Here is a 15,429-nt window from a genome sequence, read left to right as displayed (position 1 = left end):
GCCCGACCGGGCCGATGCGGAGATTTGCCCTGTACTCAGGATCTATGTACTGTGGTATATGGGTTGTAACTTGTCCGCCGCCCTCCCTCGTTTCTTGACTCGATGATCATTGATCGGCCATCACCCTCTACGCGGAATCCGGGATACATACCCGCCGCACGTATGTAAGAGCCACCGTAAGTGAGCCAAGATGTGTCTAATTCTTGTTTGGATTCGCGGGTAGGTGTGAGTAGCCCAAGCCCCTGCGCTGATCACTATCACTGTTGCTTTGCGTTTAACTTTGACGGTTTACGGACTACTGAAGCTCTCATGTCTCTACTGTCACCCTACGAAGCTGACTCCTGCCCAGTCCGAGCTGTGGTGACTTGTGTTGTCAACACTCAACTGTGGCCTTCGACTCTGGAAGAAGATGATGAAAGCAGTTGCTTCGAGATGTCATTTCAACAGGGACTCCGGTTGTAACGGTGGAATAATTCCCTCTCTGGGGTAGTGTATACAGAGACCAAGCTATATCGCCAGTCTATTAATACACTACTGCGCGAAGCCAATCTTTTGACCCCCTCATCTTGCAGTGAGAACAAGGATCTAACCTCAAGCGATATGCACTAGTTATAGGTACCACGGTAGGTATGTAGTGTACATACCTCAACCCCCACTGTCACTACAACACAGAACGTCAAAATCGTACGATGCGCAAAAGCTTCTTGCTCGCACATAGCGAGTTTCCTCCGCTTCGCTTGGCGCTACGACGTATGGCGAACTCGACTCTGTTTCCAGTCTAGACTCGTCAATACTTCGCACAGACCTTCTTCCCCCGAGAAGACGAGAAGACGGCACGGGAGAAGACGGATCACTGCAAAGTGTCTGTCTGTATTCCCTTGATATGCATTACCTACCTTACTGTCACAGCACGCCGGGCGAGGAGGATGCGCGGGAAAGACGGCAGGAAGACGGGTGTGCCGCGTTGCTACAGAGAACACACTGGAAAGCTCTACAGTAATGTAGGGGTAAAGTAAGGTAATCCCTTCCCGTCTTTTGGTGGGCGCCTGAGCACTCACGGCACGTACAGTACAGTACAGATATAGCGTATAGTGGAATGTGCTTAATCAAGACTTGTTCATCTCGAGCCGTCTTGAGTCTCTCTCTCTCTTTCTCTCTGTGGTGCCTGTAAGACATGTACGGTACGACCATGACCGAGCCTGTATGTACCTACGTACACAGTAGGTAGCTACTAATAGTAAAAGGAAGCTGGAGCAGATCGAACCCCAAATTCCGGACGCAATCGACGAGTGAGGGAGGTGCCCCGGGGATGAAACGGTTTCTCTGGTGGCCCTGCAGTCTGATGCGACCTTGCGCGTGAGGCAAGAAATCTTGCTGTTGAGGATTGGGGAAAGGTTTCGTTTTGGGATTTGGAACGGGATTCCTGCCGTGGTCCTGGGACGAAGCGTTTCCCCCTTGCATCTGGCATCTGCACCGTTGCTCTGTTTCTTCGAGCTTCATCCATAGTTACATACACTGTGTATGTAGTTCCCATTGGTGTTTTCGCGTCAGGCACCACCACGCGGCGGAAAACTTGCCTCACACGTCCGCACTCCGCAGTCGGTCACTGTTGCTCTCGCTTATTTAAGTGCAAGGTCAGCCACAGATGGGTGACTTGGAATTGTTGCGTGTGAGCACTGAGCAGTCATTTCCCATCAACACTGGCCAACAAACGTCGAGGGGTCGTCGATGGTAGAGGCGCGCACCGGCTAAGGAGCCGAGATCACGGCCCCTGCCCTATAGCGTGTGACATAAGGTTAAAGCTTGGAGGATCTCGGGGAGATCGCTGCTTTTCCCTGGGTTCCACAGCCAAGGTGGGAAGGGCAGTCCTTCGGTTAAACAACAAACTCGAAGCGGGAAAAGCTCCGGAAAGTGGAACGGCCAGGGGTCTCTTCCTCTCCGTCCCCGAATCGTCTTGATACCGGCACTGGATCTCGCCGTGTCTCTTGATGGAGCCAACCCGAGCGTTCAATGCGGGTGCTCAGGCGCCCTGATACGCTCACAGTGGTGTATGTCGGGGTACACATGGGACATTGACTCCGCGGTCTGCATTTCTTCCCTTGAGGTAAGTACGTAGTGTAGTGTACAGGATTTCCTACTGGCTGAAACCGGGGAGAGGGTTAGGTTAGGAGAACGGCTCCCCATGCGCCATGGGAACGGCAGTTGCGAAGATCAGCTCTCCATCAGAAAGCAATGGGAAGCAGGGTGTTGCTCCCGAGCCAAAGACTAACCTACTAGGTATACAGCTGGAGCTGGAATCTGAACCACGTTTTTGTCGCTTTCTCGGCCTACCAGCCTTATTGTAACCGGCTGGTGACAGGGACGGAATACAGTACTAAGAGCCCTCGAACATTGCCCCGGATATTTGCATCTCATACGAAGTACCATTAGGCCGGTTCTTTGGCTGGCCAGTTCTGTGTCTTCGTGTGCTGTTGCTTCATCAGAATCGCAGTCCCATTGCCGAGGGGGAATGAAACTGCAGAAAGATGCCCGCTGCTGGTCAACTCTGCCCAACATCGATCTGTGAAGCCTTGATGATTAGTAATGCACAGTAACAATCCTCGTTGACTTTTGATTTGAAGTTTTGTCCGTCCATCATATAAGTTATTTTAGTGTAGTCCGCCGGCTGCCTCTGTTTCGTATGTATCCTTCGCTTCTGTGAACGGATCCGCTTGCAGAAAGATGGCCGACGAGGATTTTCAACGGTTGTTTCTGATCAACAAGGGCCAATTGGCAGCGCCCTGGGCTGAATCCACCAGGTGCAGGGATATCCTGTCATATGCAGTTTGACAGTTCAGGTTGATAGCGGCTCCCTGGGGGTGAGCAAAAGGTTGCAACGCGATCCGGATTGATGATGTCAATACAAAGTAGGTTCATCAGTTGAATCGCAATCCAGGTCCAGTAATTGAACCCGGTTGGTGTTTGACACTGTTCCCCAGTGTACATACGTACAGGCGCATACCTCGTCTGTTTCGCCGAGTCGTGCATTCCAAAATTTGCACAAACATCGGAGTGCCAGTGGTATGAGATTCGAAGTTTCAAATCTTTCGAGAAGTTTCCCCACATTTATAAGTTCAAAGTTGCCAGTGCCGGCAATGTGAGAGCGCTCTTGAGTAAGTCTCCATCTTCTTTGCCACAAACATCATGCAACAAGATGCCTCGAGCTAGCAGAGTGGAATGCGACTCCATGCACATGACCAGGATGAGCCGGCGACACACTTTCCACTATTCCCCATCAAAGATCGAAGACGACCACGTGCGGTTTGGATGAGAGACGCTGTTGAGGAATAGGCATCGAGAGGGCGAACAGTCATCGCTTCACTATGAACTATCGTCTGTACATCGACCGCCATTGGGCCACTTCGGGAGACATCACGTCCGGGCGGGAAGTTTAATCCTCTGACAAGATTCACCTTAACCTTGGTTCCAGGTTGTAGAGAGTCCTGCTAACGAGCAAGATGAGGAACTCCCCGAGCGTTTGTGCTGTGCCTCCTGCAAAGCTAGTACACAGTACTCCGTAGGTACTGTATTGTACAAGACAGGCGGGCACTTGGCTGAAAAATGTCACAGCGTCCCTGAGCCGAGTGGCGAGTCAGCGACTCTGTCGATGGCTGGAGGCTTGCAGTGGTCCACGACTATGTCCGCCGAATCTCGAGCGTCTGTTAGGGCGCGTGCGGGGTTGCTAAATAAGTCTTGATCTGCATCACGCAAAGCGCAAACAACTCAAGGCAAGATCATCAGCGGCTCTCAGCACGGACACTCCAGCGGTGGATATCTTGAAGCCATCGCCAAAGACCCAGCATCTCCAGCTCGGACCCCATGCTAGCTCGTGCTGCCTTTACCCGTCCTGTGGGGTTTGACGTATCAACTGCTCCTGTCCTGGCCGCATACACTACATAGCTTAGTTACATACAGTATGCACCTCAACTGCACCAAATGATGCACTCCAGCTTCGACCGATATCTCTTCGTTTAGCCAAACAACACCCATTGGATTGCTGAAGAGGTCTGTTGCACCCGTGGCGTGCGTGGGTCCAAAACGAATGCCCCGATGCGGACAGGTGTGGATGCGGCGGCAGCCCCCTGCTGACTAGTGGGGCGGGACCAGGCCCCCCCGGCCACACCCGAATCGGCAACTTGCTAGCCGGCTCGACAGGGATGCTGCTCAACAAGGGGTCTTAGCGGTTTCATTGTCCCTTCTCGTGCAGCTGCTTCTCACCTTGCAGGACGGTCACAGTGTTCCCTTCGCCATGGCCATTCCCTTCTCGGCTCGTTCTCCATGCCCCCGAGCAACCGACAAGGTGTCCCAGACATGGCTGCGCCTCTGTGAGTGAGTGCAAGAGCTTCGCAGAAGAAACAGACGCCTTGTCTCCGACCCTCCTCCTTGTCATTATGGCGTCGAGGCCGAAAGTGCCCCGGTACGGGAGGTACCTTTGGGGATCGCTCAACCTGTCAAGCCAGGGGGTCATCACCGTCCCAGCATCGGTCCCCTTGCTCACACAATCTTGCATTGGAGCACATGGGCTTCATTCCTCTCCGAGCTTTCGCTGCCCTGTCACAGGAACCCAGTCTCGAAGGACCCGCTTAGCCTAGACTGTTGTCGGAGCTTACAAGCACAGTAATATATTATATATCCTCACCACGACCTACCCGCCAGCCCGTCAGTACAGGCGGGAACCTTGACATGTCTCCCGGTCCTTATCCGCACTGCACCTCCTGAGCCAGTGTGTGCCATCTACCTCTTACGCAGACCAGACCCTGCATCCACTCCAATGGCCCACATCGCCAATTGCCTGTTGGACCTGGACTCGGACGATTTCCCAACCAGCCTTGATAATTATATAGCAAAGAACGTCTCCCCGCAGAACTCCAATGAGTCGGTATGCAGCCACTTTATCCTCTCCAGCCAATGTCACGTCCCTTGCCGTTGGTCAAAGCTCACCTGTGTATCCTCTCCAGTTAGGTAGCGCGTCCCCTTCGGGAGACAAACCCTTTGCTTGGAGGATGCAACATCCCGAGAGGAAATACCAACTCTTTCCCAAGGACAGACCAGCGGCCACCGCGCCGTGTAAGGCGCTGGATCCCGAGCAGGCATTTGCGTTGGCCATGGCCCAAAACAGTGATAGGAACGAGAAGACGACTGGCGGGACAGGCTTGAGGATCCGGATCAAGGAGCACAACCTCATCCGCAGGCGGAAGATTAGCGTACCGGAGCTGGGTCCCATGACGACAGTGCAAGAGACTCCTATGGACTCTCGTATGTTGCTGAGCCCCTCTTCGATTCTCCCATCCGCCCCGTGGCTGACACTTGCTAGCTACTATCCCGGGACGACCACCCATTCACGAGAGGTCCATCAGCGCTCCGGGAACTTCATGGAAGCCGTACTGCCTTGGAGACTTCACAATGGCATCGGGAAGGACACAAACGGCAGATGACAAACCCGAGCTTAGATCGGCTTGCAACAGCAATGGGGAGCCGCAACCGCAACGACCTGAAAACGAGGCCCGACAGCCATTATCGCCTAAGATGCTGAGGCCACTCGTGATTCCGACCTCCAACGCACCCGCTCCGCGCCTAGCACGGCAAATCTCCGTCAACCGACTCCGCTCCGGTACCGCGCCCGGCGAAGGGCCGATACGCCCAGCGAGGCCCGAAGACTCTCCTCGGACAAGGACGCCTTTCACGCCACTGTCTGCGTCTTTGACCACGCCACGATCTGCCGCGACGACTGCCATGACAACCTCAACGCTGCCGACTCCGCTATCAGCACCAATCGAGTGCAGAGCATCTCCGAAATCGTGGGAGAAGCCAGTGAACTGTGTTGTCTTGAAAACGGCCAAGGAGACCACGCCAGATGTTTCCACCACGCCAAAGGCGGAGCTCAATGACCCAATGGAGAGCGTTCCCCATTGGCATAGGAGGCACCAGTCCGAGTCGGGAAGCATCATGGAGCGGGGGCGGCCGCGGAAGCGGTCCGAGACGTGCGGGGCTGCTACTGTGAAGCGGACCGGTTCAAAGAGGAGCAAGAGTTCGGATAGGCGAGCGTTCGAACAACTGCCCAAGGGATGGAAGGCAAGCGACGCGGTGAACGTGCTGAGCCCGCCAGAAGTGGCGTCCTTGCACAAGCAGGCTGTTCAGCAGGCGGCTCGTTTCGAAGTCTTGAGGAAGGAGGAGGTTGACTGTCTCTCACGGGTGCGTCCACTCCCATTTCGTCAGTCCCCCTTTGGAGATCCCATTGCTTACTTATCTTCTTATAGGAACTTCGTCATCTAGACGAGCGTACTGAATACCTCCGGCGCACTTACACGTCTCTCCGAGCGGGCAGACGCAATCTGCACACGCGTATCTGCCAGTATCTTCGTTCCCCGCGGACAGCCAAGTTCAGCCACGATTCCATGCTCAAGCAGGAGGAAGCTCTTGCGGAGCTCGATAGCTCCATCGACGAGTGGGTCAACAAACTCGAACAGGCTGAAAATCGCCGCACTCGGGTCCGCCAAAAGCTGCTCGAGCATGTCGCCGCCGCCCTTACTCTGGCTCCTCCCAAGGGAGACATTGTCGGAGTCAGTGAGAGCTTGCAAGCCGCTCTCGGCGTTCGTCCGCTCAATGCCGTCGACCTTTCCACACCGCCCCGTAGCCCGACCAAGGTTTCCAGTCATACCAACTCCCCTTCTTCGCCTTCCCCGCACCGGGTCGCTCATGTGCCGTCCACGATTCTTGAGCAGCCCCTCTCCGAGGAAGCCGCGGCCGCCGATGAAGCCAAGGAAGGTGAAGACAAGGGAGGCGAAACTAAGGCGCCCTTGCGCCGGGCCGAGACCATTCGCATCTACGCCGATAACGACGTCTATGCTCTGCTCGCTGACGTGGAGCACACAATTACCAACATGGGCAGCGGCGACACCTCGGCTAGGGAACCTGCAGAGGCGCTATCGGATGCGGAGCGGAGAAAGCTATGCCGCGCCCTCAGCCACGACGTCTTGAACGGGTCGCCCGCCAAGAAGCCGTTGCCCCTTTCGAAACTGGCCGAGAAACCGTCTTCTTCATCTCTGGCTTCTGCTGTTACGGTCCCACCGGCGGCTGAGCCTGCCACTGAAGAGGTCCCAGTCTACCTCACCAGCGCCGTCTTCAAGCCCTGAGCGCTGAGTTATGTATTCCTTCATCCCATGTGTCGATCCTGATTCCACTGCCATCTCCGAGAGTATGGCGCCCACTTTACACTCTCACTTTCCCCCATCTTTTTTCGCAATGGCGTTCTGGTTTACTACGGTATCATCACGATGCTACGGCCGACCACATGCTACCATTCTCATGTCATTCCTTTCAAGTTCGCATTTTTTATGATACCCTTCTAGTCATTCCTTCAACTCGGCTTTCGACTATTACCTTGTATAACTGAGGACCATCGCTATCATTTGTACTTTTTGCATCTTGCATTCTTCTCCGTTTCCTTCTGTAGATGTATTCCAGCATACACGTTACTTCAAGGGCATCAGGGCGTCTGTGGAGGCAATCTTGATTCCGATCTGAAAAGGCCCTGTTCACTTCGTCACGGCCGGAACTATAGCATGACGTGCCTGGTGCTCAAAGGGCAAGGTAGTCATTAGCAACGATACCAGCGGGGGATAATTCATATTGGACTCTTTCCACATTCGTCTCTATCTGTGTTCACGACACTAGTTACCCCTCATAATGCAATATGATCACCTAAGTGTACCGAGCCGGAAAAAAAGCCAGGGTGGTCCGAGTGAGACAGGTCTCGGAGGGGCGCAGGATCTTGGAAAAGGGGTGGTCGTGTGAAGGGTCAGGAGAAGGGGGTCTTGCGTGTTCTCTCGAGGTAGAATCTCACGCACAAGGTTCTGCCTGTCTTCGTTCACAGGGAAAGCAAACTCCATGCTATGTATGTACCGTACCGTACGAACCTGTGAGTCCACTGGGAGCAAACACTCGGTTTCTACCCCGTACTACTGTGTAGGATCCGCGAGTCAAACACGCATCTCCGGACCCAGATCATTACCGTGACCTATATCCATAATCATACGCTGCCATGCACCGCATGCTTTGTATTGTACTTACTACAAGACATGGCTCCGGAAAAGTATATGCTCTGAGAGCCCGAGCCTTCGGACTCTGAAAGCTCGGGGCACCCCAATGTCTCGCACATTCTCCCTCCTCTGCTGTGGTGCTGTGTAACGGGTGCGCTGCATGTCAATGGCGTAGGTGGCATATCCTGTCTCAGCTTGGTTACCCCATGCTGCTTTGTTTGTATTCTAGAATCTGCACATCAGTTACCTACAACCCGAGACTGAGGTTATAGTTAAACACCTTGGAGTCTCTGCTCGCATAGTTACAGCATCTAAACAACCCCCCTCTCCCTATTCCCCCCTCCAACCACGCCGGCTCCCCAAACACACCCTGTCAAGAGTGTGACAGGCACTTCACCCAAACAAAAAAAAAAAAAAAAAAAAAAAAAAAAAAAAAAAAAAAAAAAAAAAAAAAAATTGAACTCAGTCCTCGGTGATGCCGTCCCCTGCCAGCTTGGCAAAAGTTCTAAAAGAGTCTCAAAAAAGTTTTCACGAGTCTTTACACTAAACTACGGATCTTGTCTCGAGTCATGTCTCCTGCGTGTGGATAGTACTGCGGATTAAGGGGGCGCGAATATTCTCAAGTTTGCCTTTTGTTTGCTTCCAGTCGTTTCCGGGTATTCCCAGTATAACTGACTCGTTTGTATTGTGCAAGAACGGAACCCGTTGTTCAGATGAGAACATAACTGACTCGCGACAAAAGGGGAGTGTTGTACATTGACATGGGGGCGACGTCGAGGTTGTGGACCGCCCGGGACAGGTACGGTACATGTTTTGAGGAGGGGAAGTTGAAGAATCGCATATGAATGGTTAGCGGAGTGTATTTTGTACACTACAAGCACGTGTAAAGTTGTGTTGTCGTGCGAATGTGTTGGCTTACGACATGAAATTCCCTTCCATTGTCCACTGCATCTAGAAACTGAAGCTACGGTGAAGCCAGCCCGGTGATCAAAGACAGGATCTCTCACTGCTCTTGGCCCACTTTATTCCGTCTGCACTGCTTTGTGTACTCCGAGCCGGAAGTGACCGTATCAAGCTTCCCCTGACACATCATCAAGCCAGCTCGAGCGCGGGAAAGAGGGATTTGGGGGGGCCGCTCTTCGTCCTCAAACTCCTCAATTGGATCACTGTTGTAGTTAGGGAGTGCCCGAATATCCGCTCGGCCATCGTTAGCCCGCTTCTTTGGCCGACCTCGCTTCCTCTTTGACAAGGTGATGCCAACACCAGGCCCTCCCACCAGGTTGGGCTGTGGCGCGTTTGAACGGCGGCCCACGAAGGATTTGGGCTGGACAAACCGGAAGTATTCTCCCGGCGTCCCAGTTTCACTGGACGCAACATGGGAGCGAGCGGGTGCGACCGCTAGCGAGGTTGTTACCGAAGGCGGACCAGCGCATGGCTCTGATAGAATACTCTCCTTGCTTTGCACAGATCCCGGCCCGGTAACATCTGAGCTACCAATAGCATTTGCTACCGACACGTTGCTGCTACCCGCATTGACCTCAACACTGGGGGCGTGGGCAGGGCTCGAGATGTCCATCGCTGGTTCCGACTCATGGTATGCGGCTTCGAGGCTTGAAAACGCGTCGTTGAGAGGGTGTGCGTCTACTGGATCGGATGGTTCATCATAAGGAGGCGCGATTAGTGTGCCGACAGTTGCACTGTTGCTGTTCGCATCTGAATCAGGTCTATCGTCAAGGAAAGCTGGTGAAGTTGATTGTTGCAGATTGCCTATCGCTTCGTGTCTGGCATCTTCGAAGGCCGCCTGACCGAGTTCTTCGCTGCCCTCATTGCCGAAGACGAAGCTTTTCCACGCATCGTCGGGGTCGGATTTCTCTGACACCGCAGGCCCTTGTCGTACGGCCAGAACCTCTTGAGCACTTGAGTAGTTGGGAGGTGTGGTGTTGAGATGGGCAGTATCACCATCGCCAGTAACCAGAGAGTCAAGGCCCTGTTTGTTGGCTTCGAAAGGCAGACTGGCATTTGTCTGCACATTGTAAACAGCGGGGTACGCCGTACCCCCCTCGCGAGTGTGGGTGTCATCGCTCAGTTGCCCAACATCGATGTTTGCTTCGACAGCATGCTCACTCGTCGGATTGCTATGCACAGGTGTATCGGGTCGTTCAAGCCGCCGTAACCGAGCAATAAACTCTTCGTACCGACTCAGTATCTGGGAAGTGTCACTAGAACTAGGAAGCTTGCTGGAATCTCGTGGCTTTCGCAGGTTGTCACGGTCAAGCTCCCCTGGAAGTGAACCACCCGTGCGGTCCGGAGACTGAGGGTCTTGCTTCAGTCGACGAATCTCACTGACTCCAGGACTCACCCTGTTCTCGACGGATAGACGACTCCCTTCGACCGCGACATCACTGCTGACAGGGCTGCTGGACTCATGCAACAACTTGTGCCATTTGGCATTATCGATCTTCTGGGATGATGGCACGGGCGATATCGCCCGCCCGACCTGCGCGACGGCGGTGTCGGTAGTCTCGGAATCGAACCGGTCTAGGAAGGAAACGACCTCCGGGATGGGCCGTAATGAGAGCGGATGAGAGAGGGAGGGGAACGATCTCAAGATTCGACCGTCGGCAGAACTCGAGATGCAACAACGCCCCTCATCCCTTTCATCCCGATGATGACTTGGCAGTCCTCTCCCTGGGAGCATGGAACGTGGCAGTCGCTCCTCACCTTGGTACGGACTGTCCGAAACCGAGATACCTATCGGGCCGTCAGTACAAGAGTCGACGCAACGGGAGTTGTGGAAATCGTGCCATTTGTGGTTCCTGACACCGGTTGCCTGACTAGCCTTCCGGGTTCTCGCTGCGGCGAATTGCGGACCGAAATGGTGGCTCGCGACCTCGTCACGCTGGAGCTTTCTCCCGGGCGCTTCTCCTGGCTCCCAATTCGAACCGTCACGTCATGACGGTCCAGGAAATATGTGTGTTGCTTCTCACGTCTCAGGGCCTGGTGTCTGTCGTTGAGTAGATGAGACCGCCTTTTCCTGATCCCTTGCGGACTTGCAGTTGGGCTCTGAATATGCGATCTAGTAGCTGAGCGCTTCCTGGGAGAACTTGGTAGAGGCTGGCGAATGGTTCCCTAGTCCTTCTTCGCGAGCAGCTTCTGCCTCATTCGCTCCAGTGCCTCCTCGTCATATTGAATAGGTGAGGCAGCGGACTCTACGGCGCCGGAATATTCCTGCAGAAAGCGGCTGATGGTTGGCAGCGGGGTGTCGTGAGGAGTGCTGGCTGTGACCTTGCACCACTTCCTGTCCGGCTCGGCAGTCCGTCGGCTTGGTGGTCGGGAGGCATGGCGGCCGGCAGAAGACGCAGACCTATTTGAGGTCTGGGAGCGCCGAGACAAAGGGGAGCTGTTTTGAAGATACGAGATCGGAGGCGGGCCGTTCTCTACTGCAGCCTTTTGCTCCGCGTTGCGGGCACGGGCACGAGCGAAGTACTCCTTCTGGCGTTGACGGTCCGGATTTACTTTCCTCAGCCGGCCGCGTTTGTGTCGATAGAGGGCACCCTCGGTCCAGTTCATGATGGCGATTTCAGGCGTTAAAGATGAAGTTGCGTGGTTTATCTTTCCTTTAGGGGACACGAGATTACAGGGTCACCGGATCAGCTCATCAGCAGGTGATCTGGCGGACAACTCCGAGGACTAGGGGTTTGTGAGAAACATCAGTTCAGATCTTAGTGCTAGGAGGAGGTTCGATGTTAGAGGATCCTCGAAAGTTTTGAAGTAGAGTATACGGTCGACATGTCAAGCCAGGGGAAGCTAAACCCAGGATCATTGGCGTCAAGACTCAAGTTGTGCATCGGCTCGTTCCTTCCGTCGTTACCCGCTGTCCCGCGCCGCCAGATGGGACCCACTCGTCAACACCCCGCGCCGATGACCTTCCGAACGCCGAGAGGGAGTAAAGCCCACCGGAGCCTCTTCCATCCAGCCCCCCGCTTACCTCCGCCATGCTAGTAATAACAACAGCTTGGAGGACGTTCCGCGTCCTCGCAAACTCCCTTGCCCGACCATCCTGCCGCCACCGCGCTTCTCTATTGAAACGGACCCTCCCACCATCAATAGCCCCGCTCTTCCGCACAATGGCGTCATCAGCAGCAACACACTCCCCGGTCCTCAAACAGTCAGTCAAGCTTGCCTGCGTGCAGCTCGCCTCTGGCCCGGACAAGACGGCCAACCTCCTGCACGCCGCCGACAAAGTCCGCGAGGCAGCCTCCGCCGGCGCCAAGATCGTCGTGCTCCCGGAATGCTTCAACTCCCCCTACGGATGCGATCACTTCCCCCGCTATGCCGAGACGCTCCTCCCGTCCCCTCCGTCGCGGGACCAGAGCCCGTCCTTCCACGCGCTCTCCGCCATGGCGCGCGACAATGGCGTCTACCTCATCGGCGGCTCCATCCCCGAACTCGCAACCACCACGGGGGAGGGCGAGAGCGAGAAGAAGACGTACTACAACACCTCACTAACCTTCTCGCCCACGGGCGCGCTGTTGGCGACGCACCGCAAGGTGCACCTCTTCGACATCGACATACCGGGCAAGATCACGTTCCGGGAGTCGGACGTGCTCTCGCCGGGGAACAAGCTGACGGTAGTCGACCTGCCCGAGTACGGCCGCGTGGGCATCGCCATCTGCTACGACGTGCGGTTCCCGGAGCTGGCCATGATTGCGGCGCGCAGGGGGTGCTTTGTGCTGATCTACCCGGGCGCATTCAACATGACCACGGGCCCGCTGCATTGGCAGCTGCTTGCGCGGGCGAGGGCGGTGGATAACCAGGTGTATGTGGCGCTGTGCAGTCCAGCAAGGGATCTGACTGCGGGTTATCATGCTTGGGGTCATAGTGTTGTGGTGGATCCCATGGCGCAGGTGCTGGTGGAGGCGGAGGAGAAGGAGGCTGTTGTAGTTGCGGACTTGGACGGGAACAAGATTGAGGAGGCGAGGAAGGGGATTCCATTGAGGGATCAGAGGAGGTTTGATGTCTATCCTGACGTGAGTCAGGGCAAGGTGAACTTCGAAGAGCCGTAGGGTGCGTTGTAATCGCAGTATTTGTGGTCACACGAAGACTCGCTGTGTCCCCTTGGAAAGGGAAGAGCTGGTCTATTCCGGGCTTTCGCCCTCCTCCCATGGCCTGCCAGCCTTCTGTGGCAGTCTGGCGGTCTATGCCAAGCACCGTCGTCTATCTGCTAATCCAGCAGCCTTCGGCATCGTTCTGATGCTCGCTGCAACCCCCTTTTCCTGTTGGGCTTCTTAAATCAAGCCAATGGCCCCGAGCTTGCTTCAACACGTCATCGTCCCGCGATTCATTGCAGAGCCTCCTGAGCAAAGGTGGGAAGGATGAAGCTGGCCCTGTGGATCTCGGAGTTGTAGTACTTGCACAGCTTACGTTCCTCCTCCTTGGTCCACGAGCGGAGAGGCTCCCGGACGTTGCGGTTCGCGTCCTTGCAGCAGACCATGAAGCCGATCTGACCGGACGGGTAGGTCGGGATGGTGGTGTAGGCGTATTCAGCAACAGGGAAGATCTCCTTGCAGTCCTTCTTCAGCTTGGTGATCAGGGGTAGGTGGAGCCATTGGTTCTCGGCTGTGTCCAGGAGTTAGCCAACGTGATAGCGTCCAACGGTGTCAACGCGTACGGAGTAAGAGAGATCTGGGAGAATCATGTGTTGGACTACAAGAGTAAAACGAGAAGTGAGATAAGCGGGCAGGAGGAAACGAGTTGGCGGAGCCGAAGAAAGAGAAAAGGAGGGAATTCGTCACAAAGGTGAAAGCCGAGACGAACTACCACTCGGTAGCCTCCTGAGAGATGACAGAAGATGGGATCAGGCAAGTTGAGTGCCTGGCCCGGTATAGGTGGACATTCCTCCCAGGTCTCGACTTTCGTAGAGTAAATGAGACATACAACCTTGGGTGGTGATAACGCCGCCCTCGCGGAGGGCATCGTGGAGCAGCTGAAAGTAGGGCTTCTGGAAGAGCGACTCGGCCGGGCCTTCGGGGTCGGAAGAATCCGTGATGATGACATCGAAAGTGTTCTTGTAGTCGTCGAGGAACTTGAAACCGTCGCCAACGTGGACCTTCACCTTGGGGTGGTTGAAGCCTGCTGACATGGTCGGGAGGTACTGCTTGGAGAGGCGGATGACGGCCTGGCAAACATGTCGGTACGCGGCACAAGACTTGTGTTGGTGGCCCAAAAAGGAGCAGGAGGCTTACCTCGTCGATGTCGCACAGGATGGCCTCCTCGACACATTCGTGCTTGACAACCTCGCGGAGCACACCGCCGTCACCGCCACCAATAACCAGGACCTTCTTGGGGTCGGGGTGCGAGTTCATGGCAAGATGAGTGATCATCTCCTGGTAGGAGAACTCGTCCCGCTCAGTGCACTGAATGACATTGTCCAGGACCAGCACGTTGCCGTGGTTGGTGGACTCGAAGATGAGCACATCCTGGTACTGGCTCTTCTCATGGTGCAGGACCTTCTTGACTCGGAGGGTCATGGCCTGGCCTATCGAGGTGGATGGTCAGCGCCAGGGGTCCCGTCTGATGGAGGTAATCTGATGGATGACTTACCGGGCCACATTTCCGAGATCTCACGGAACCAGCCATCTATTTGCCCGCCCGACCTGGTCAGCAATGCCTCACTTGAAAGAACAGACGAATGTGTGAGTGCAAGGCGGTGATGTGCGTGATTGGATGGCTGCACCATGGCCACCCTCTGAGGCTGCCCGTGTGAGGCACAATCCGCCCGTTGGTGCCCTTCATGCTGCGAGTGTGGTGATACGGAACGGCACCGCCTGAACTCGGAAACCTCCGCGGCCGACAATGGCGAGAGCGGCGGCAGAATGGGGAGTCGGAGTTTAGCAGTGCCGGCAGTGCAGGCAGTGCAGGCAGATACACAGGTAGGGGGACTATGAAGGGAAACAGGTGGCCGGGGTCTGGACAATATCCGTTGGGAATGGCGGGGTAGCTGCGTATCGACCAAATCCCACGGTATGGACGAGATGGAGGAGACAACGAGGGGGGGATCGTAACATACCCTTAATGGTAGCGTGCGTGATATCACCCATCTTGCGAGAATGCCCTAGGCGGAAATGTCTTGCAAAGGCAGAGTTGTTGACTTGAGGCGGCTTGGGGAGGAGCCGTCGTAAGCAGAGCAGAGGTAACTTGAGCTGAGCCAGTGATGTCGAGGCGGGGTAGTGTGTAATGTAAGCTGTCTGTGTGTGAGTGCTCTTCTCTATGTATGAGTGTGACTTCAAGTTTGCAAAATTTTCGTCCTGCGGCCGCGTTTCTCAGATCCGACCGATGCAGTATGAGCGAA

At 55.1% G+C, this 15,429-nt stretch overlaps 5 protein-coding genes across 5 annotated transcripts; 2 read left to right on the top strand and 3 right to left on the bottom strand.

Moving 5' to 3' along the window:
• Positions 1-5,042: 5,042 nt before the first annotated feature.
• B0T15DRAFT_490643 (Up-regulated during septation-domain-containing protein) lies at positions 5,043-7,172 on the top strand (the record flags this gene model as incomplete). The annotated part of the gene is made up of 3 exons (XM_062866696.1): positions 5,043-5,295; positions 5,354-6,231; positions 6,297-7,172. 3 exons carry the CDS (start codon positions 5,043-5,045, stop codon positions 7,170-7,172), a joined length of 2,007 nt encoding a protein of 668 aa, XP_062723817.1.
• Positions 7,173-8,947: 1,775 nt separating this feature from the next.
• Positions 8,948-10,845, bottom strand: B0T15DRAFT_94773 (uncharacterized protein). Its single transcript, XM_062871481.1, has one exon. It carries the CDS (start codon positions 10,774-10,776, stop codon positions 9,082-9,084), a length of 1,695 nt encoding a protein of 564 aa, XP_062723816.1. The 5' UTR covers positions 10,777-10,845; the 3' UTR covers positions 8,948-9,081.
• A 1-nt stretch (position 10,846) lies between these two features.
• B0T15DRAFT_94772 (uncharacterized protein) lies at positions 10,847-11,860 on the bottom strand. The gene has a single exon (XM_062871480.1). It carries the CDS (start codon positions 11,646-11,648, stop codon positions 11,208-11,210), a length of 441 nt encoding a protein of 146 aa, XP_062723815.1. The 5' UTR covers positions 11,649-11,860; the 3' UTR covers positions 10,847-11,207.
• Positions 11,861-12,205: 345 nt separating this feature from the next.
• On the top strand, positions 12,206-13,144 carry B0T15DRAFT_392592 (putative nitrilase; the record flags this gene model as incomplete). Its single annotated transcript, XM_062864642.1, has 1 exon — positions 12,206-13,144. One exon carries the CDS (start codon positions 12,206-12,208, stop codon positions 13,142-13,144), a length of 939 nt encoding a protein of 312 aa, XP_062723814.1.
• A 275-nt stretch (positions 13,145-13,419) lies between these two features.
• On the bottom strand, positions 13,420-15,178 carry B0T15DRAFT_482879 (Spermidine/spermine synthase; the record flags this gene model as incomplete). The annotated part of the gene is made up of 5 exons (XM_062866132.1): positions 13,420-13,697; positions 14,016-14,256; positions 14,324-14,616; positions 14,682-14,717; positions 15,148-15,178. 5 exons carry the CDS (start codon positions 15,176-15,178, stop codon positions 13,420-13,422), a joined length of 879 nt encoding a protein of 292 aa, XP_062723813.1.
• Between the last annotated feature and the right edge of the window lie 251 nt (positions 15,179-15,429).

The sequence above is a fragment of the Chaetomium strumarium genome (genome assembly GCF_033439665.1).
Source record: "Chaetomium strumarium strain CBS 333.67 chromosome Unknown B0T15scaffold_2, whole genome shotgun sequence".
NCBI lineage: Eukaryota > Fungi > Ascomycota > Sordariomycetes > Sordariales > Chaetomiaceae > Chaetomium > Chaetomium strumarium.
This window is presented reverse-complemented; position numbering and strand designations above follow the sequence as displayed.

Coding starts and splice junctions, on each gene's coding strand:
- B0T15DRAFT_94773 (XM_062871481.1), bottom strand. CDS start 10,776: ATGCTCCCAGGGAGAGGACTGCCAAGTCATCATCGGGATGAAAGGGAT.
- B0T15DRAFT_94772 (XM_062871480.1), bottom strand. CDS start 11,648: ATGAACTGGACCGAGGGTGCCCTCTATCGACACAAACGCGGCCGGCTG.